The sequence below is a fragment of the Podarcis erhardii genome (assembly GCF_964252035.2).
Source record: "Podarcis erhardii genome assembly, chromosome: 10".
Lineage (NCBI taxonomy): Eukaryota > Metazoa > Chordata > Lepidosauria > Squamata > Lacertidae > Podarcis > Podarcis erhardii.
This window is the reverse complement of record NC_138500.1, coordinates 55,536,247-55,559,874: the sequence shown is the minus strand read 5'-3', so window position 1 is coordinate 55,559,874 and position 23,628 is coordinate 55,536,247. Positions and strand designations below refer to the sequence as shown.

Sequence of the window (23,628 nt, the reverse complement as noted above, 5' to 3'; positions counted from 1 at the left end):
GCTTAATGCTAGAAGGATTTAGGAAATAAAATGCCAAGGGCGAAGTAGGTATTGTGAACATGCTGCACAAATTAAACCATATAAATAGTGAAACAATTGATCCTAGGGAAAATGAGACAATGAATTAAATCCAGACCCTACTAAAGTCCATTTGGAATCTACTCCAGAGTCATCTTTATGTATATGCCGTATTTCCTCAATGTCTTATATTACTCTCCCTTGTGTAAACAAGACTCTAGAGTTTGTTGGTCTGCAAAATCTTCTATCAATGACAAATAGGAAGGGACTTCTCAGTGGTGGCGCCTGCCTTATGGAATGCCCTCCCATCAGATGTCAAGGAAATAAACTATCTGACTTTTAGAAGACATCTGAAGGCAGCCCTGTTTAGGGAAGTTTTTAATGTTTGATGTTTTATTCTATTCTTAATCTGTTGGGAGCCACCCAGAGTAGCTGGGGAAACCCAGCCAGATGGGCGGGGTATAAATTTTAAATTATTGTTGTTATTGTTATTATTTAGCCATGCTAATGAGCAGGACATCCTGGATTTACAGAAGCCACCCCAGCTTCGGATGCCAATCCTAGATGTCCCTTTTTGGCTCCCTCTGCTTCCTCCTCCGCAGGCACTGCCTCTGCCGCATTCTCCCAGGAACCAAAAGAACACAAAACCTAAAGATGTGTGTGTTTTTTGTGCCATGCTCTCCTATTCCTCTGGTGCTGCTTCTGGACGTAGGTGCGTGTGTGGCACATGTGTGTGTGGTGGTGAACAGCAATGAGTAAGGGCAGCCAGTGGTAAGATGAGGGGGAAGGCGGTATGTAAGGGTGGCTGGTGGCAGGGTAGTGAAGGGGTGGGGGGGAGAGGCAGCGACCGCAGTGTATAAAGGCAGCCGGTGGGGTGATGTTGTGGGAGGTCATGTCCCAATCTTCCCTCCCAGGAGGTTGGAGGGTATGTACTTAATATTAAGTACTGTTACTAAATAATTACAAGTCAGGCTTTTTTTTCCCCAGCCAGAGCTCACCGGAACTCAGTTCCAGCACGTACTCAGGTGGGTGCCATTGCCATCATGCCACCATGAAAGGAGGCGTTCATGGTGATTTCCAGCACCTCTTTTTCTAGAAAAATAGCACCGAGAGACATTTTGAGAGATTTTTCCCAAGCCAAACAAGTACAGCTGCTCATAGAGGTGCAAGTATAGCTGCTACATGAACATTTATAGGGAAGCCCAAGTTTAATTTCAATAGAATTACATTTCATTTGTGCCTTCCATAGTTGTACATTTCTATTTTACATGAAACAGGGAAGTTCAGATATTTTGTGGGCTTTTTTCCTTTCTTGCTTATTTAGAGAGAAACCGTTTTGACTGCGAATGCTGCCACACCTAGGAATGTGATCACTGTGACCAAAAATTCTGAGAAAGTGTGTGGCCTATTTAAAGCAAAGGATACAAACTAGGAGTCCTACTCTTGCATTTAAAAAACACTAACAAAATTGCTCTTGATGGGATAGATTACCATCTCTTTTTTTTTTTAACCAACTAAAGGCTTGGTCCCAGGGCGATATTTACAATGGTAGCAGCAGTTTTTATGTCCATGCAGGGATGTTTCAGTGTATTTTATTTTGATCACAATTGCCTTAGACCACTGCACTAAGACCAAAACAACCCATAGCTGCTGTTGGGGCTGGTTCCACGTGACTAGGCAAAACACCACAAAATGACGGAAATTTTTCTTATCATAGTAAAGGCAAAATGAGGGCATTACCATCAACCCAGGCCTTTGCAATTACTACTCTGTGTTTAACTTAAGGACCAGAGTATCACTTAGCATATTTTAACCACACTGTTCCTTTAAAACCCTCATATATATGGATGGATTTACGGATTCTATTGCAAATGCCACACAAAGCAGGTTATCTTTGATTTGATAGTACCAGCAAAAAGCCTCAAACACACAGTTCTTCCCTAGATTTAATGTGCATGGGTGTAAAGCAATAGGCCAAAGATGAATAATCTATTTTTTATTTTTAGTAGTAATGCCAACCGTCATGGTCTACCAAAGCGTGAAATCTCCCTTAGCAGCTAGCGACCATAAAGATTTAGGTTCTCAGCTGCATTATTTTTCTTCCTTTTAGAAAGAAGTTCCACAAACTCACATATGCTGTGGCACAAGCTATTAGGATATTTCATCATTTATCACTGCCAGAGAATAATATTTATTGCATTTTTAAAAAATAATAATATATTCAGCACATGAACTTGAGCTTTATATCAATCCAATTGCACTCTGAGAATTTTTCATCATTCACTAACTTTATGCAAAATTTCTCCTGAGTAAGCACAGTGGACTTGATTTAAAGAATTGCTATACAGTATTCATGAAACTTTCCCCCCTAATGGCTTCCTTACTCAACAGATACCTTTAAAAACATCTCCTGCATGTAAAAATAACATGACTATACCAAGCATGCCTGCATTTTGTCATAAAAACCCAAATTACACATGACGGCTTTGAACAATTTCATACTAACCTCACAGACTAATGATAGCATGACATCTCAGTCACACGAAGTCCTCTTACCCTTGCCCTGGCAGAGGTAAGGGGCCTTAATGTAGTTTTAAATGTGATTTACATTCACTCTAAGGCCGTTTTACACTACGTGAAGTGCATAAAAGGCCTAATGTAACTATGAATCAGACTTCATAATTTAAAAATTATTTAGGGCCTGCTTTCCACCCCATTTAAGCCATGTGCACTTGCTTAAAGTGATTGTAAAAGCTTCCCCCTTTCAGAGAAGACAGATTTGCCTTCATGTTGTGCATCTATACATAACTGTAGGGTGCAAGGATTGTTCACTGGTCCTTCCTGAATTCACAACTGAGTTCTAATCCATTACAAAAGATGCATTAACCACCATCCTGCTATGTCTTGTCACCATAGGCTTTTTCTCTTTTGCTTCAACACAGATTACAACAGTTTGATAAGGTACAAATTTGACACAGATTCGTTTTCTGTGTTGGGCTTGACTTGGATGCTATTTTAAGCACTTTTAAAAGCAAAACAGAAGTATGTTCGGTAGTTCAGAGGCTCCACTATTTATGCATTTATCCATCTAAAAACACCAATAGCAGTGAGCAGCAGAGACAAATATATCGAGTGAACGGTTGGTGTGTTTACGTGTGGGATTACAAGTGGCATGGCCGCTCTGTAAAACTAGACCTTCATAATTATGTCACACTTAATGCAAAATGATTTGGTTAAATGCAGAGGTAGCCTGTACAAATCTTGCAATGACCATAGCTAACTGAAAACAGCAATGGGCTACTAAGCTCTTTTCTCATTTGTGTAATTTAACTCTTGCTCACACTTTCCGCATTCATGAATATTTTTTAACGGAAAGCAGCTTCTAGAGAGGCTCCCTGTCCTAGGGGCCAATCTGCAGGCTGTCTCTTTACTTAATGGGCAACAATACACAACCCAAATGTGTTAACAGAATTGACAGCTCCGTTATAGGGCTTCCATTGGGAACAGAGCTCCGTTGAGCCAGCCTCAGTACTGAGGTTCAAAAAAGATAAACAAAAATTTATTAAAGATCTCCTTGGTTCACAAAAAATGTGCATTGTTTCTCCCCCCCCCCCCAAATCATAAAGTCTTTTTTACGTTTGATGTGAGACATTATACAGAGTAATGTGGGGGAAGAAGAATGAGGGGAAAGAGAAGGGGAAGAGAGGATTGTGGTGGTAATATTTAGTATGTTTGTGTGGTTTTATGCCAGTGTCACTTGAGTAGGTTCTCTATTCATTTATTGTTTGTGTGTGTTTGTGTGTGTACACATACATACATACACAAACACACATATATGTATAAATACACACATACATATATTTTTTTTGGTGGTGAGAGAGGTTGGGGAGGCAGGGCGTGGTTGGTTATCTTTAGTTGGCTGCAGTGAGGTTTGTTTGTGGGGTAGGGTGATTGTTGGGTCAGGTCAGCCATATTGGTCCATGCTTACTCGTGACAGGTCTCTCCAGTGTTTCTGGCTGCTGAGAGTAGGTAGATTATGAGCTCTTTATAGTGTGCATGGACATTATTATCTTGGAAGATGTTTAGTACGGCCAGTTCTGAGGTGACTTCTAACAGGTGTTTAGTTATTTTGCTTGTTTGCTGTAGGACTGCTGTCCAGAAGTTGGATTTGGGGGCATTCCCACCACAAGCGGAGATACGTGCCTGTGGAGGTGCAGCCTCTCCAGCATTTTGGCGAGGTTCCTGGACGTATCAGTGCCAGTTTCCATGGTGTTAGATTTTTTTTAATAAAATAAACAGAAAAGAAAGCCACTCTATATTAATGACTCTTGTTACCAAGAATGAGGAAGTCACTTCATTATGAGAAATCTAAAGTGAGAAAGATTCACCAACGTTCAAGTCCTAAATTGGTATGCAAAATAACTCTGGGAGTCATTCAGCATGTTCACACCTGACTTATTCCCATATTGATGCTGAAAGCCATAATTACTTCACATAAATGAAAACTCTTACATGGTAAGTTGTCCCAGGGCAAAGTATGGAAAAGCCACCTGTCACTCTTTACCCATTTTACTGGGATTTTTGTCCAGGCAAAACTTGACAAAGGCCTTCTCTCAATTTCTGTATTTTACCCTAACGGGCAAATAAAAGTTTGGAGGGTAGAGATTCCATTTAGAAACATGGCGGGAGGGCAGCAAGAGAGGATTAATCCTCTCCTCAATGCTGTAGCCCCAAATGTAATTTGAGAGAGACTGAAAATGCTTTTTCCTTCAGGCAGGGAAAAGCCCCACTGTAGAGATTTTCTGTTGGTGTGCCATAGTGTAAGAACATCTTATTTAAATCATTGGAGGGCATGTTTTAACTTGAGAAAAGGAAATCACAGAAGTGATACTTCATGTGTCCCACTGCAGTAGTTTTTTTTTTTCTAGATCCTTCCAACCCACTCCCTGCTTGGGGTTGAACTGGCAAATCGCTGCTTCTTCTCTGGAAAGCTTTTCTCCAAACAGGTAACGAGAGTTTGCCCAGAATTGTATACACTTATCATTACACCAGTCTACATTACACAGGGATTAATGAAAGAAAAAGATAGCTTTACCTGAGAAATTTTGGGTGCACATGTTTCCTGTGTCCAGCTTCCTACAGTGCACTCAGATGACCGCACGCACTGGTCGCCACACCAGCCGCAATTCATGAAGGAAGGCAATCGAAGACACTGGCTACAGGTATTGACGTGAGAGCACCCTGGTCCAATTAGTGGGATCTTTGTTATCTAGTGACAGGAAAGTTACATGAAAATCACCCCAAAACTGTATAGGTTAGTAGACAATGTATACACAGCTGAGGAGCCAGAAACACTTTTAAGTTACCCTGCCAATGATATGGCTGTTAACTTTTACAATATAGGCAGGCTCATATTCTTCAATAAACACTGAAAGCACGACCCATCAGAAGACTGATGGATCACAGAAAGGGAAGGGATTCTCTTGCTGCACACTATATGTAGGGCTGCTGATCCATGCTAGGTATATCAGTAAATCTAAACCACAACACATGAGAAGTATCCCTGTGTGTTCACGCACCCCTCCAAAAAATCCCTTGTTAAGTCTTTTTACTCACTTCTTTTTCACCTCTAGAGTAATTGATCATGCAAGAAGCAGAAGGCATACTTGAAAGCAGCATTGAGTTGCTGTCTTAAAATAGGGAATAGGGGATTAAAAATGTGTTGAGTTCATTGCTTGAACAGACTGGGGTTGTTGTGGCTGTTATTTTTCAAAAACCTGAATCCATACCTTCAAGCACAGCTTTGGGTAATGTATGCTTGATTGTAAAGGCCAACTCCTAGTCTAGTTTTAAACGGCTAATGATGGCTAATTTGCCTCTCCTGTAAGGCAGGAATAATGCTACCTTCCTAGTCAGTGTCAATTAATTGGTGCCTGTAGAATTCCTAAAAGGATGGGGCGAACAACTATCAAGAATGATGAATTACACTAACATTTCTTCGCTTTAAACTCTCTTTCCAATAATAGAATATGTTTAATACCATTTAAGCTCAATACATTATCAACAAAGGTCATTCGAAACACCATTCTTTTACTTAAGTCATTATGTATTTTTCTTCTCAACAGCTTGCACTAAAGAAAAAGGAAAGGTGTCAGCCCTACATTTACATTACTTTTCTTTTACTGGTTTTCCTCACAGGTCTTCTGCTCAAACAATTCCCTATATTCATTTACTTGATTTCTTAATGCAAAAATAAAAATAAAAAATCAAAGAAGCAAATAATGCACAAAAGATTATGGAAAGGCTGCAAGGCGAACTCATTAGAACCTCAAAGAGTGCATTAAACAAGTTTAACCAATGTGGACTTTTGCAAAGGTGACTCTTAAATTGGTTTTTGCATTTCCACCTTTGTATTCAAATGTAAAAATGTGTTTATACTGGGCCTCTTCTATTCTTTATATTCCAGAATACAATGGCAGTATAACCTGTGGAAATGCCTTAAACCTGGACATAATTAGTTGGGGTTCAGATCCCAGCTGAGCAGCATAAAATGTGCTGGGTAAAATGGCTGTGGTTGAGGCTGTACCTAGTCACACAATGGTAAGGCAGCAGCCCCTGCTTTGTACGGGATGTTTCCTCACAGCTGAAAAAACAATAACACAGAGAGAGCTTTCCTCCCTATGCATATCTATGGAGTGATGTCTCAATTGACTTGCATGGGATGGGAGAAGATGCATCCCTGAAAAATGGTTAGTGAGGGGGATAAACCGCTCCCGGCCAAGAACCCTTAGGGCAACAGGCTCTTTGTCAGTGAGTGGGCATTTCCTCCCAGAAGCTGATTTGGAGGGTACAGCTTTCTCGCTCTGCCCATGCAATTACATGGTTGGATTCGACTGGACTTAACCATCCAGGGGTCCTTTACCTTTACCATGGAACACAAGGGGGCAAAGTTGCAACCTCCTCCAAATGGGTAGTGGGGAGAGGCTTTAAGAGCCTGGCAAGCTCCTTGTTGTGACTTTGTGGGTTCTGCTGTGCCTTTGGGGTGCATTATTTGGGGTACCAGCTTACACAACTGATGGGCTGTATAATGGTAATAGGAGGAATCCTTATACAGTGGTACCTCAGGTTACAAACACTTCGGATTACAAACTCCGCTAACCTGGAAATAGAGAATGGAAATTGAGTGGCAGCGGCAGTGGGAGGCCCCATTAGTGAAAGTGCGCCTCAGGTTAAGAATGGTTTTGGGTTAAGAGCAGACCTCTGGAACGAATTAAGTTCGTAACCCGAAGTACCACTGTATAAAGGTATCCCTAGAACCAAAAGATTATGAAATATTTACCCTATTCCCGGTGACCACCAGAATATAACCATCATCGCCTGGCAAATTCTTAATTAGAGAAACAGGATGGTGATCCAGTTGGAAATTTACATACGGTTCATAGTGTTCTGAACGAGAAATCACTATCTGAAAAAGAAAAAATTTAGAAAGCAAACAATTTATATTCATATTGTGCAGTAATCCTGATCTACAATTATAGTTCCATTTGGGGGCGGGGATACAAATACCAATCCATTATAAATGCACTAAGAACCAATGAGAAAATAGCTTAAAATCAACAATGTTTTGAAGACAATAGAGGTCAACATTTCTGCAAAAATAATAATAATATTAAAGTTGTATCACTTTTGGGAAACAAAAGACTTTAGACTGACAGCAATGAATTCTAAAAGTAACCCTAGACACTGAATTTTGGACCAGTTGGAAGTTTCTGAGTTGTCTTCAAGGGCAGCCCCATATAAAATGCATTGCAACAATCCAATCTGGAAGTTACTAGAGCATCGAGTACCATGTCCAAATCATCTCTGTCTGAAAGGGGCAGCAGTTAGTGAACCAGCTGGAACTGGAAATAACCACTCCCAGACACAAAGGCCACCTGTCCTTCAACTGACAATGTTGAATCCAGGAATATCCCCAACCTACGAACCTGCTCCTTCCAGGGGAATACAACCCCATCCAGAACAGTGTGTTCCCACCTTCTGGACCAAGGAACTTGAAACACATAACACCTGTCCTTTCAGGATGCAATTTCAGGTTGTTGGCCCACATCCAAACACTTGTCTAGCACCTCAAGCCCCCTCTCCTGATTCTGATGGCTAAGAGAAATAGATCTGGGTGTCATCCACATATGGGTGACACTTCACTCCAAAACTTCTGATGACAGCTCCCAGCAGTTTCCTATAGATGTTAAACAGCATTGGGGACAAGATGGAACAGTTTGCCACCCCTTAAAATGTACAGAAGTACTGTTTTAGCTTTGTGCAGCTTAGTGTGTATGAGGCTAACCAAAACTGGCATGTAGAAGTCTTATTTTTAGATAAAGGTTAATAGCTATTACAGGGTGAAATAGTGTTCTCTTAAAAGTCAACTGTGGCAGAGTTGAATTCCTCAAGTAAAAAATTCTATGAAATCCCAGTTAACATCTTTGAATTACTTTGAAATAAACTTTTAAAAGACCAGTGCTGTAGCTATTCTCAGAGGGGTGGAATCCAATGGCTTAAAAATAAATAAAAAATAGCTTCCTTGCCACATTTATGGGCAAATCTAAGTACAATTTTGTGGTCATTATCTGGCTGTGCGGAAGAAGCAAAAACTCAGTGGAGATGTATAGTTTAAGCGGCATGCAACTTTGACCCAGTGTTTCAGACATGGTTTGGTTTTACAACCAGGAGAAAGTGTGAAACACACACACACACACACACACACACACACACACGAATAAACTGCAAAGCTGCGTGAAAAAACAGATTAATGTTGGTATTAGAGAGAGGTAAATCCACAGCTGCAAATACCTTTATAATGGATCATTAGCTGTGTTTTCTCTTGAATGCCCACTGCTACAAAATGCCAAGAATGCTTCCTCTTATTGCCAAATGTTATTTCTTGATTGAGCATGCGTTAACCCTCGAATTGCTTCTAAGATGCACCTTCAAAACAATGCCAGAACCATTTGGTCTTGTTTCCATGGTTCTAGAGAGCTGGCCAGTACTTCAGCAAGGATCCATTATCACTGAAACTGAACACCACAGCAAGTAAACAAGCTTTGTCCTGGCAATCCAGGCTGAAGACATTCCTTACTACTAGTAAAAGTTGCAAGTGCTATAAACTCATTATTACCTTTGCTATGTTGAGGCCATTGCCACAACCTCTGAAATGCATTTTAGGGAAGCTGTTATAAGGGCTCATCCCTAAGGGCCTGTGTCGCATTTTCTAGGCACAGATCTGGGATTTCCAGGTCAGTGTCTGAATGGTGGTGGTTGTTTTTCCCTGGGAAATCCTGCATTTTACTGCTGGATCAGAGAAAACAGCACCAAGTTGAATTTAATAATTTTCTTCTGAAGACCAATTGGGTCAAAACATGTCATATTAGGCTTTGACCTGAACTGAGGTCAATTTGTTACTGTAGCATCACTGCAATCATCTATTTTGACTACATTTTCATATTTTCAGGTTGGATTAAAGTTTTGCTTTCTTTCCCTATAATAATTAGAAGCATTTCACGTTTTTTATTCTCACCAATGGGTTTAGTTTTGTTGGTTACATGTAGCGTATTTTCTTTATTAATTATTATATTTATATGCCACTTTTCCTCCAAGGAGCTCAACATGGCATATGGAGTTCTCTCCCCTCCCCATTTTATTCTCACAATGAGGTAGGTTGGGCTGAGATCTCTCTAAAAAAAGGTAAAGGTAAAAGACTCCTGGACAGTTAAGCCCAGTCAAAGGCAACTATGGGGTTGTGGTGCTCATTTCGCGTTCAGGCCAAGGGAGCCACTGTTTATCGACAGACAGCTTTCCGGGTCACGTGGCCAGCATAACCAAAGGGCTTTTGGCGCAACAGAACACCATGACAGAAACCATAGCACATGGAAACGCCGTTTACCTTCCCACCACAGCGATATCTATTTATCTGCCTGCACTGGTGTGCTTTCAAACTGCTAGGTTGGCAGGAGCTGGGACAGAGCAACGGGAGCTCACCCCGACGTGGGGAAACGAACCACCGACCTTCCGATCGGCAAGCCCAAGAGGCTCAGTGGTTTAGACCACAGCTCCACCTGCGTCCCTGATCTCTCTCTACCACAATGACTATTAACCTTTCCTGAATTGTATAAACAAGACCTTGACAAGCATCCATCCCAAAAAAGTTTAGCTTCATTCTCCCCCCCCCCCAGAGTAAATACTATAGTGCACTTTGAGCCAAGAAATACAGACAAAACTTTCCTGATTAAATGGCTGAGTTAGATTTATAATGCTGGCTCTGCTGATAGATGGATTTTAACATTAAAATATAATCACATATGAATGTGTAGTGGCTTTCTACAGCAACTCAGGATATTTCAGTAATTGCTGTCTATGGCGATGGCAAGTACTGAATATACAAGATCAAGAGATTAATGTCTCATTTATACTGGAAGTGAGTATTCAGATTGAAGTACATGGCTACCAGATAAATTCAGTCAAGCATTTCTTTTTCACACTACCAATTGATCCCAATACAGTCAGAAGTCTCAACTACCAGTTAAATGACACCCAAGTCTGCATATTAAGACTGTAATTATTTCTGTGAAAATGAATGCAGTAACTTTTTTTTATCACAGTGGGGGTCAGCGTTGGTGCCTATTAAAGCTGTGTTATTCAGTATGCATCTCAAAGATGATTTCTACAAAACCAGGAGGCTTGCTTGAAACTAAACCAAGTTCTGCCTTATTATTTTTCTACGGCTGTCTGGCAGGTGTAAGCTGTCATCCAGAACAGATATGCCTAAAGCCAACTTTGTCGTATTTTCACATCATTTTCAGCCTACCCTTGTAAAAAGAGCATGTAAGTATCTTTAAAACACTGTATAACATTTTAATTCATTGAGTATAACAAATAGAGGTTTAAATATACTTTCCCCAAGAAACCGGAAGCATTTTTGCTTGGTTTGATGGGAGAAGAAATTGCAAAGGTAGATCAAAGATTATTTATGTATGCCACAACAGCGGCAAGAACTTTATATATATAATATAATAATAATTTATTATTTGTACCCCGCCCATCTAGCTGAGTTTCCCCAGCCACTCTAGGTGGATTCCAATCAAGTGTTAAAAACAATACAGCATTAAATACTAAAAACTTCCCTAAACAGGGCTGCCTTCAGATGTCTTTTAAAAATAGGATAGGTGCTTATTTGCTTGACATCTGATGGGAGGGCGTTCCACAGGGCGGGCGCCCAAAGGTGGAAATTACAGGAATTATCAACAACTGAGGAGCGGCAGATGAAGATGATGGACTATGCGGACTTGGCCAAGCTGACTGGTAGGATCCGGAACCAAGGCGACCAGAAATTTGAAAGAGTCTGGAGTAAATTTATTTGGTATTTGAATGATTATTGCAAAAATGTGAAGACACTAGCAGGATTGAAATAAATCTTGCAACAAAATGTAAAAATAGTATCTGACCATGGGGAAGAGAGGACTTTAAGTATAAAGAAAGACAGAAACTGACAGTTAAAGTGCGCATACAATCTATTTGGAAATAAAAAACCAGTTGAAGGGATGGAGGGAAGTCATGAGCTCGGCAGAGCAAAAAGTATATGACTTGTTATTGCAATGTTGGTATATTTTATGTTTAAAAAATAAAATAATAAAAAATTATATATAGATAGAGAGATATAGATATAGTATAATAGATGCACTTTGGAGACTTTCACCTTTTCTATTTTAACAAGGAATTATCTCAAAAGAATCACTTGGTTTCCATACCACATACCCTTAAACCTGTTGGATTGCTCGATACCCCACTTACTTGAACCAACTTTGCCACCACTGGGTTGAATCCAGTACTGCCCACTCAGTAGAAGCAAGGCTCTTTGATCCAGAAGAAGCTTCCATCAGTGGGAACTTCTGATGACATTAATACCCTTATATCTGTATGCAAAGGCCAGTGATATTAGTTTGTATTATTATTGTTGTTGCTGCTGCATTTATATCCCACCTTTTTCTCCAAGGAGTTCGAGGTGGTACACATGGTTTTCCCTGTGAGGTACGTTAGGTTAAGAGGCAGCAACTGGTCCAAGGTCAACCAGTGAGCTCCATGCCCAAGTAGGGACTTGAACCCTAGTTTCCTAAGTCCTAGTCCAACACTCTAACCATTACACTACACTGGCTCTCCAAGATCGACAGCACTAAATTGTGTATAAACTTGTAAAAAATAGATTCTGGTTTATGAAGCCATAGTGAGTACCACGGACACATGCTCTTCCCTTTCTCCTCCTCTTCTTCCATGGTGTGCCAGGTCTGGCATAGTTGGCATTAATTCAGAGTTTCCGGTTATATCCATACTGGGGAACCATGGCTTAATGTTGGTTAACAGAACAAGGTTGTAGTACAGAATCTGACCGACATTAACTGGAGTCCCCCAGTTCAGACATAACAGGGAACTCTTGGTTTCATGCAACTCAAGATCTCCATGATAAAACCTGAACATGGTAGAAATAAGGAGAAGTGCATGGCTATGTTTAACACTGTTAAACATGTTTATAAACCATGGTTTATAAAGCGTGGGTTAGTGGCCTAATGTTGTTGTTGTTGTTTAGTCATTTAGTCGTGTCTAACTCTTCATGACCCCATAGACCAGAGCACGCCAGGCACTCCCGTCTTCCACTGCCTCCAGCAGTTTGGTCAAACTCATGTTGGTAGCTTCGAGAACACTGTCCAACCATCTCGTCCTCTGTCATCCCCTTCTCCTTGTGCCCTCAAATGTAGCCTGACTTATTGTGGGAATTTTTGTATCAGACTAACCAGCTGGAAAAAAGGTTCAAGGTGTCTATTTCTGGTGCAAGTCATCATATTTCTATAACTTCCATTAACCATGCTCAACTTTCACCCACTGATAATATAGCTTTATGTCCATAATATTGCTAGTTGTGACAGCATCATTCTTTCTAACCAAACCACTGCTGAGAAATACCCAATTCACTTTGCACCCAACAGCTGTAGTTAAAGGCTGCATTCCCAGCCACACATCAAAAACAGTCACAACAGTAAGAGGCAGAAACAGCTGCAAACTCTGGGTTGGGGGGAGGAGAATAACTTGCAGAGGGCTTGTCATCCAGCTTTCAGAGGAAGTAAAGCCATTTTTCTTTCTTTTCTCATGCGTGACAGCTGTCTTAGCAAAAAAAAAAAAATTATTAGCAGTCTGTTTTGTAACAGAAACTCAACAATATTTAATGAACTCTGAAATCAAGGATATTCAGGGACCAACACAAAGTTTAACACTTTGGTGTAGCCAAAACAATGTGTTTGACTGGGCTGCAAGTTCTCCAATACAGCAAGATTATCCCCTTCTCCCCATATCATTACTCTCTTTAAAAGAGGGGGAAAGGCTAAGATTTTTATCTGCACTCTAAAGGCAAAATCCATTTCCAAGTCTAATACTTAATTGCCTGAAGTAGTTAGGATGATAAACTCTAAACTTTCTTGTCAGCTGATAAAGTGGTTTGATCTTCAAAATAAACTAGAAGACAGTAATTGAAAAAGATACCTGTTCAGTAGCTCAGTGTGTGTTACATTGCTGTATACAAGCCCTCAGGACCAATATAGAAAAACAGTAAGAGACAGAACCCAAGTTGTTTTTGTTTTGCTCCAAACAGATGCATTAATCTTTGTTCAATCTGCCTGATTTGCAGGGAGCAGTGGGAACAGTAAATATGTAATATTCTTTGGGGCCATGGCCAAAGCCACTTACATATTATATCATGGTCTGTTTGAATTTCTATGAACATGCTCTCTCTATTTTTCTATTTTTCTATTATGTATTTATTATTTTATTAATTCATGAATTGCCCTTCATATAAATCTCAAGGCAATTTACAGCCCTATAACAAAACAACTAAAAGCAGGTTTTAAAACAATGCAAAAATACAGCAACTAAATACTGTTATTATTTTTCAAAAGCTGCTTTCTAGGTATTCTGATAGAGCGAACAGAGGGTGGATTAGATTGGGGGGGGGGAGGGCAGTCTCACTGTAGCCCAATGGATTGTCACGTATTTGATTATAATCATTGAACTATGTGCTATCTGAACTACATACCACCCCCTATCTGGACAGGGATTGCCTAACTAATATTGTCTATGTTCTGGTAACCTACAGGTTAGATTACTGCAGTGTAGTATACACAGGGCTGCCTCTGAACACAGCTTGGAAACTTCAGATGGCGCAGAATTCAGCAGCCAGGTTGTTCACTGGGGATGATTGTTGAGGTATATTTACATGATGCAAGGAGACTGATCTGGACCTTTACATTTAGCCAACCAGGGAGCTAGCATTGCAAAAGTGCATCCTACCCCTGGTCCCTCAGCTTCTGACCTGGCCAGAGCAAGTGGTAGAGCTGTGTATCTTGTCAGTGGCTATACCACTCCATTATGCTACCAGCAAGGGCTTGGGATTACTCTACCTAAAGAAAACTTAAACATGGAGTTCTGTGAATTTTGGCTGAACTTTGTACACAACCATTGTTTCCAATAACTATATAGGTTCGGTTGCCTCATTTCCTGCTGTTCAGAAGCAAAGAAGAACTCCTTTGTACCTGCTAGTCACATAAAATGAAATTTCAAAACACTTAGCTTTGGCCAGATGATGCCAAGCATTTCTGAGTTTCTAAACTGAGTGTTGGGACATTAGATTTGTTCAATGATGTAACTGGTCTAATGATCTGATGTAAGGCAATGCTCCATCCCAGGAAATTTAAAGACTTTCTAATAACTGTGGAAACCTCCCTTTTCCCTTCTCATCTGCTAAAACTTGGGGATTTTGATCACAAACATGCTTGACACTATTTCCCAGGCAACTATTTGCATAATTAAAAGAGGAAACTAATTTAAATAGACCTTGCATTCTAAATTTGCTGTATATCCTGTAAACACAACATTTCTGCAACTCTCCAACTCCTTTTAAAAAGAAGGTATTTCAAGGAAATATATATATTAACAGCATTTTGATGTATATGTGGTTACTAGGCATTAATGGCAGGCTATGTGTTCTGTACTGTTGAACATGTCAGCTCTTGGGCTGTGCAACGAGAAGAAAGGGGGAAGGCTCTGTGGGTTACTGCAATATGATATTAAAGATAACTTGCTCTGTAACTCAACCCAGCCTAATTCAGGGGATGTGACTATTTCTACTAATGGCACAATGTATTTTATACAATCACATTCCTTTTGCTCCCTTGGCTGGCCTTACAAAAGGAAACGTGTTCTGGAAGCATTGTCCTACATTTTTTTTTAATGTTTCATGTGATGGGGGGCAAAATGTTGAGTGAAATGATCTGGCATAAGAAATGAATAAATAATAAGACCATTATAAAGCAGAAACATCTAACTACTTGTACTCCTATCAAAAACACTCTATGTTGAAGCACAAAAATTTGCAGAAAGCTAAGAGGAACTTGCAAAAAGAAACGATTTTGCTATTACTAACATTTTCCTTATAGCCAACCCTTTGCTATTTTCCTCACCTCAAGGTTTCAGAAACTCTGAAAATGAAATTCAAGCTCTCTTTTGCTACTGGCCTAGACATTTGCATGAAATAAGTGAGTACCATCATAGAATGTTGTGGTTTTTTTTGGGGGGGGGGGGAACAGGTCGGAAATATCTGAAAGACCATCTCCTTCCCTAAAGACCCTCTTAGGTGCTGAGATCGGCAGAGGGGGCCCTTCCAGCACCAAGGAGATACTGATCTATTTATAAGAAGCAGCTATATGACCCAGCAGCAAAGGCACTGGCTGCTGAAATGAATAGATCAGTGCTACGCAAGGTGGTGGTCTCTATTGGCTGTTTCTCCATAGCAGCTCCACCACAGCACAGGTTGAGTGGGTTTATTTAGGGACCAAATATGCTACTGGTTCCTGACACATGGGTGGGTGTGGGGTGAGAAGACTACTGGTTCAACATCAGATAGCTTAAGAAGCACTGGAGTAGATTATGATAATAACTATATAAACAATACAGACAAAATAAAGTCATCAACCTATACCAAATGAATTACTGGTTATAAACTGAGTGAGAAAGACTTAAGAGAAGGAAAAAGAAAAGCATACATAATAGCAGTGGCAGATTAAAACAGCTGAGCAGCATTCCCAACATCTCCAGTTAAAACAGTGTTTCCCAAACTTGGGTCTCCAGCTGTATGTGGACTACATCTCCCATCATCCCTAGCTGGCAGAACCAGTGGTCAGGGATGATGGGAGCTGCAGTCCAAAAACAGCTGGAGACCCAAGTTTGGGAAACACTGGGACTTCCGGGTTGGCGCCATCGCCGAATGGCAGACTCCCTCCGAGCTCCGGAGGGAGCCTGCTCGGCAGGGGCTGGGTTCTACCGCGTCGGCGTCGCGGGGACCCTCAGAAACCATGGGCACTGAAACCCATGGGCATGGTGACTCGGCGGGCACCGTTTGCGCCCCCCCGACCCGCGAAGGAGCCTTTTTAAAGGCTACGGAGCGGGTGCCGGGGGGGGTGGTGCTATGAGTCCTCCGCTTCCCCTACCGAGCGAAGCCGCATGCCATTTGGCGGAGAGCGCTGACTTCTTCCATTGAAAATTCGGATTAAAAAGAACAACCTGTGAGTAATTGGAAACCGGATTTAAAAAGGGGGGGGGAATTTAAATTCGGAGCGAGCGGGGGAGGTGCAAAAAGGAAGTCAGTCTCCCCCCTGTTGTAGAGGATTTAAAGCAAAGGATTTAACAACTAAGATCGAGTGCTACCTTATTTTGATAAAGTCACTAATTTCACGATGGAAAATTATAAGACTGGCCTGGAGGAGAGAAGTAGAACGTGAGCTAAAATGCAACCCCCCCCCCCCGGGAACCGGGAGCGATCCGCGAGAGCGCCGGGAGAGGAGAAACAGAGGCTTTGACAGCTGTCAAAGGAGCTGTCAAAGCTGAAGAATAAAAAGAGAACTTTGTTATGAGGACTTTGGCGGTTACATTTGTTACAAATTAGATATAAATTGTTTAAAACAAGGAATAACAAGTTACTTTGACTGTTGGGTGCGATCTGGAAGGAAACTGAGTTACTATAATCCCTCTAGAGGGGCTGTGGGACACTACAAGTATTGCTGGCATGGAATTTGAATTGGACTTTTTATCTCCTGGGAAACTGCAGAAATGGAACACTATTTTGTCTACAGAGGTCTCTACACTAAAGGAGACAATAGATTTATCTATTGAAGAATGGAAGGGACTTGACGTAAAGTTTTGTTCCTGAATAACAAAGCCTCTGTAGGGGATTTAGAAGCTTTTGGAATTGGAACATTTTTGCAGGAGAGCAGGAAAAGAAACTAGAGGAAAGTGAGGAGAGAGAATAATAAGAACAACATGAACAACAAGAATTGGACAAAGCTGGAAGTGGGAACATTTGGGACATCCAGATTTGAAAGGTCTAAAGAAACAAAATTGGAGTTTTTACTCTTAAATACAGAGATCTGGATGGAAAAAATGGACCTTTTTGAGATAGAGCTTTTCCAAGATTGGACGTTTGAAACTAAAGAGAATCAAAAAGATGGCAAAGACTATTAAAAAGACGGCAAAGTGGACTTGTGAAGGATTTCGGCCTAGATGTGGGATCTCCAGGATGACAACAGGCATTGATGGACATTGGGGAACGCAACCGGGAAAGGGGGGAGGGAAATTTGGAATCCAAAGGGTGTTAAATTATATTTTATTCTTTGTTCCATTTTCTTTTATTTTAATCTGTTCTGCACATTAAAGAGGGGAACTCGTGGAAGGGAGCGGGGTCGATTTTAGGGGATGGAAAAACATTCTTAACATTGGGTTAATTATAATAAATTTAAAATTTGGGGTAAGAACTTGCTGAATCTATTTGAAGGAATTGGAATACAAGAGGGGGTGGGGTGGGGAAGTCCTGGCAAGATGCTAATGAAAATAAGGTTATAAAATGGATGTTTTATTTTTTTTTTTCTGTTATATTTGAAGATGTTCAATAAATATTATTTTTTAAAAAAAAAGTTTGGGAAACACTGAGTTAAAGCATTGGGGGAGTACAGCCACTACAAGGCTAGGTGCACCAATGATTCCACTCAATGTAATAACCCTAGGGAACAACAACAAAAAATAAAACTAACTATCAATTCTTTATTGATTAAAAGATTTGCATGTCTATACAAACATTATGTACTATCTCTTAACAGGTTAAAAAAAGAGAAAATTATAGAAAATAGAAAATTTATAAAGAAAAAAGAAGTAACAAAGATAAGAAACAAAGAAATCAATTTTTAAGTTATTTACATAGTAAAAGTACTCATCAGCACAATCCTTCCCATCCTGTTTGATATAACATTCTTCTTTACATAGGTTTACATTGTATAATATCGTTTCTTTCTGCTTTGTATACATTCCTTTGATTTTTTCTTTACAAATATCACTCAATTTCTGTTAATATGGAGTTATTTGTACAATAAAGTTTTACATAATTCTTAAATATTCTCCATTCTCTAGTTGTTTTTTGTTTCGATATTCCTCTAACGGATCCTGTCAGTTTTGCTAATTGTAGATATTCTAACGTAACCCTAGGGAACAAATCTAACATGGTGTCAGAGTATCAAGGTGTCAGAGAAAGCAACTCAGAAACCCTAGCATCCAGATTTTATTCCTCTTTGTTTTCTTCTAATTCCCATTTAACCTATATCTACAGTACATATTCTTTTGACATTCATTTACATTGCCTTTCATTCCCAGTAAAGTGAAGCTTCCCTCCCTTCCCTTCCATCCCTCGACCCTTACTGCACAGGGTGGAGTTCAAGTGAGAAGGAAAAATCACAATCAATATTCCTTACCTGAATAAAGCGGCCTTCAGATGTGCCTAGATTTGCTATGGTAAGCACCCCTTGGGTGAAGACAGATATAGATGTCAACAAGACTGTGCTGAACTGCTCGTCAAATAAGTCAACCCGCTGCAAAGGTATTGTAACCTCCACCCGATACTCGTCATCCTGTGCTCCGCAATAGGTGGTGTTTCTTGAAAATGTCTGTAAGGAAAGTAGAAATGTGTTCAGCAAGTGACATGGGAGATGTACACACAACCCCACTGCCAGAAAGAAAAACTCACTTTAAAAGTTGGCAACTGTTTTCTTACATCTTTGCATCATAATACTATACAGTGGTACCTCAGGTTAAGTACTTAATTCGTTCCGGAGGTCCGTACTTAACCTGAAACTGTTCTTAACCTGAAGCACCACTTTAGCTAATGGGGCCTCCTGCTGCTGCTGCGCCACCGGAGCCCGATTTCTGTTCTCATCCTGAAGCAAAGTTCTTAACCTGAAGCACTATTTCTGGGTTAGCGGAGCCTGTAACCTGAAGCGTATGTAACCTGAAGCGTATATAACCTGAGGTACCACTGTATACAACAAGTACGCAAAACAATAAAAGGATTTTCTTCTTACAGAAGCATCTCTTACACCATGGGTAGGCAAACTAAGGCCTGGGGGCTGGATCCGGCCCAATCGCCTTCTAAATCCAGCCCGCGGATGCTCCAGGAATCTGTGTGTTTTTACATGAGTAGAATGTGTGCTTTTATTTAAAATGCATCTCTGGGTTATTTGTGGGGCATAGGAATTCGTTCATCCCCCCCCAAAAAAAATATAGTCCAGCCCCCCACAAGGTCTGAGGGACAGTGAACAGGCCCCCTGCTTTAAAAGTTTGCTGACGCCTGTTTACATCAATTACATTTATTCTCATTCTCATTTTATTTTCATCCTGTCATTTCCAATATACCATTTTCTGCTTAAACTGAAGTATTTTGCATTCAAATACCCTATGGAGAAGTTTATGCACACCTTACCAAGAAGATTAAAAAAACCCAACACTGATGGTTTTATTTTATTTTAATTTTTTAAAATGTGAAAGTGTGGTTTCTATGGCTTCTTATTAGAAAATGTCTGCAGATGGCAAATGATGTCATTAGACCTAGACATTTGCTTTTAAAAGAGAAAAGGTGTTGCTTTTGTCACCTGAAATTCAGCCCAGGCAAAAATGCTGTAAGAACTGTGTGTTGCTCACACAGTTTCTAATAATTATTACAGTTGGGCCCTAACTGAAGTTGTCTCTGCACTTTGAACTGCTTTAATTTTCCTCTGTAGATCTGGCATTAGGGGATCAGGACTTGATGGCAGTTAGCCATTGATCGGCTGCTCCTAGGTAAATTTTTAAAATTCTGTTTAGGCCAGATTTCCCTCAAACACCTCTGGACTTGTTCTTTGTCATGTTGAGTTGCAGCCTTGCATTGTCTTCCAACCCATTAGTTTTACCTTAGTCCCTTTGGTTCAAGTTTCCATTTGTCCTTCTGTAACACAGTGGTACCTTGGGTTACAGACGCTTCAGGTTACAAACTCCGCTAACCAGGAAGTGGTTGCTCCAGGTTAAGAACTTTACCCCAGGATAAGAACGGAAATCACGTGCCTGCGGTGCAGCGGCAGCAAGAGGCCCCATTAGCGAAAGCACGCCTCAGGTTAAGAACCATTTCAGGTTAAGAACGGATCTCTGGAACGAATTAAGTTCTTAACCCAAGGCATCACTGTATATAAGTATTTGATAATCTGAATGCACGAGTGTTAGCTGTTCAGGTTGTGTTCTCAATAAAGCTGAAGACTGATTTACACGAAAGTGTGGCTTGGATGAGGGCTTAGTTGACTCAAGAAACACATAACGTAACGTATTGAATATGGAGCAATTACATATTGGGCTATATGAACTACTATATTACAGTATTGCCTGGCGAGTCCAATTCCCTTCTGTAGCAATAACATATTCAAATGTATTATTTGTACATGTCTATTATACTTTAAATTACATGAAACTCAGAGGGTCTTAGGGTCCCAAGAGTCAAAAATAGATAGAGAAACTAAGTAAATTTATTTAGGCTGAGAATATTTTGGTGTCCTGTTGTTTAAAATTTATACTTGCCAATGCAGTTTTGTATCGTCATAACTATTACCAAAAATAGATTGTTCATTTTGAATCTTCTAATTCCCTGAGAGAAAATGCATGTATTCCTTTTGTGGGGAATTGCACTCAGTACAATGTACTTAGGGAAACAGCATATCTATGTTGTATTGACAGTTCAATGATAATCTGTCAACTGAAAATTCAGTTACTATTGATGCTTCATCTTCTATATCAGATAATAAATATGGGCCATTTAGATGTCAATAAGCAATTTAATATGGCTTATTGTAGGCTACTATTGCATAATATTAAATGGAGTGATACACAGTGAGAATAGACACAATAAAATATGGTTGTCTTCTAGAATCAATACTTTGCTGTTTTTTTCTTCATTGTTTAACATTAACTTTAAGGGTTTTTTAAAAAAATTAAAGGTAGATTATGTCATGACTGACTGCTTATTGAAATAGTAACGGAGATGTGTCCTTTGATTTCTGCAAAAGGCCTTTAAGTAACAAGCCAAAATAAGGATAATAAAAATGTTGTCATTTTTAAATCAAATTTTTAAAATGTTAATTTCCATCAACCTTACTTCACCTTGTCAAGAGTGCAAGGTGACATCAGATCATCAGGAGGCTAGAGATAAATCTATCAAACTATTTGCTATATTTTTGCAATAGTTTTTGGATTCAGCAACATTGTGTATTGGACTAAGACATATTGTTACCTATTATTTTGGGTTCAACCACTTTTAACTTCCTCCTGCTACATTTCTCATTACTGTAATACAAAGGCAAGTTGCACAAAAAAATGTTCAAGCATTATGCTTACATGCTATAGTAAGATTTCTAACAACATCCAAAAACGAAACTAAGGCACAGAACCCTTGAGATTTAATAATATTTAACATTGGTATAGAGAGACAGCAAGAGCTGTTCAACAATGGAATGGACTACCTGGGAAAGTAACGGACTCTCCGTCACTGGAGGTTTTTAAACAGAGGGTGGATGGCTATCTGCCAGGACTTATTTAGCTGTGATTCCTGAATTGCTGGGGTTTGTACTAAATGATCCTTGGGGTCACTTTCAACCCCACAGTTCTGTGACTCTACATATTATTATTGCTGTTTTCTTTCTTGGAAATTGTTAGAAATCTCAATAGAGAAAAACATCATTAAAAAAACCAACATTTCTTTTTGAAAAAAAATGCAACTATCTAACTCCTAGAGGCCAAAAATCTATTTATATACTGTATAATCTTATCAGGTAGCCCAGGCTTAGGCAAACTCGGCCCTCCAGATGTTTTGGGACTACAACTCTCATCATCCCCAGACAACAGGACCAGTGGTCAGGGATGATGGGAGTTGTAGTCCCAAAACATCTGGAGGGCCGAGTCTGCCTATGTCTGAGGTAGCCAATCTGGATAATTGTGTTACTAAATTTTTAAGAGGCACCTCTGACTTTAACTCTTAAGGACATAGTTTAGCTTGCCTCACCACACCTCTAACTCACTAAATTACTATTTACTTGGCTGACAATATGGAAAAATGTCATTATCTCTGGATTAAATGCTCATATATCTGACGCCAGATTCCAGTGACAAATCTCACAAATATTGTAGCTCAGCAAGTGCCCTATTGGTATATGACTGGGCATTTCAACTTTCTTCCATGTACATGAGTGAAAGTACAAAGTCTATTTGTGACTCATTCGGTGGGGGGGGGGAATGTATCTGATGTACATCAGAATTGGAATGCGATGAGGTTTAGGCAATTATTTAATCCATGTCTGAACTTAGTGTGAAGTCAAATTGTATCTTGCTTGCTCATACAGTAATTTGTGGCTAGTTGGAGTAACTCTGTACCATGATGTGGGTCTTTAAAAAAACCAAACACTTGTGGAGCTGTGGTGGAACAACCAAGTGTGCTCTCTCTGCTGATTCTAAGCTCTGAGAGAGTATGTAGGGAAATAGGTGACGATCTCTCAGATATTTGGGGCCCAAGTCATTTGTTTATATAAGTCTTTATATACCACTAAATTGCAAAACATATCAAAGCAGTATCATTACTTTCCGGAAACAGACCTGGAGGTAGGAACCGAACCGCTGAAGTACTATGCCTCCATCCTTGAGTCACTGCAGAAGGATACGATTGTATCCTTGAATGAAGGGTGGCATATAAATTGAACAATGAATAAATATATGAAAAAGTATCAAAAGCCACTGAGAGGTTAATGAACATGAGCAGAGTCACACTCCCTCCTTCTCTCTCCCTTCGCATGTCATCAAAGGCACCTTTAGTGTTATGACTAGACCAAAAGTTGGACTGATATGGATCCAGATAGTTAACCTCCACCAAGCTTGCCTGAAGCTGGACCAACAATACCATATTGAGCACATTGCCCCATAAAGAGATGTTTGCAACTGGGCAATAGTTGATTCACACACATCCAGGTCTAGGTCTAGGAAGGGCCTCTTAAGGAGGTAGAGATGGTAACTTGCCCTCCTCCAATGAATCACTGATCACTCCGTGGACACACCCAGTCAATCCTTTATAGCTAGCTTTAGGAAGTCAAGATGGTCAAGGGGCAAGAGGTGGCTGCCCTCTTCAGACAGCTT

General features: G+C 40.1%; 1 protein-coding gene and 1 long non-coding RNA gene across 3 annotated transcripts in view; one reads left to right on the top strand and one right to left on the bottom strand.

Moving 5' to 3' along the window:
• Window positions 1–23,628, bottom strand: part of MET (MET proto-oncogene, receptor tyrosine kinase) — a 106,929-nt gene that overhangs the window by 39,442 nt on the left and 43,859 nt on the right. For both annotated transcript variants that reach the window (XM_081877811.1, XM_081877810.1), the window contains exons 3-5: window positions 18,906–19,097; window positions 7,358–7,483; window positions 5,114–5,287 (exon numbers count right to left, since the gene is read on the bottom strand). In XM_081877811.1, coding sequence (XP_081733937.1) covers window positions 5,114–5,287; window positions 7,358–7,483; window positions 18,906–19,097 — 492 coding nt within the window. The remainder of the gene's footprint in view (window positions 1–5,113; window positions 5,288–7,357; window positions 7,484–18,905; window positions 19,098–23,628) is intronic.
• Window positions 12,711–23,628, top strand: part of LOC309350931 — a 412,768-nt gene continuing 401,850 nt past the window's right edge. Inside the window, exon 1 of the long non-coding RNA XR_014160610.1 lies at window positions 12,711–12,788. This is a non-coding gene — a long non-coding RNA (uncharacterized lncRNA). The remainder of the gene's footprint in view (window positions 12,789–23,628) is intronic.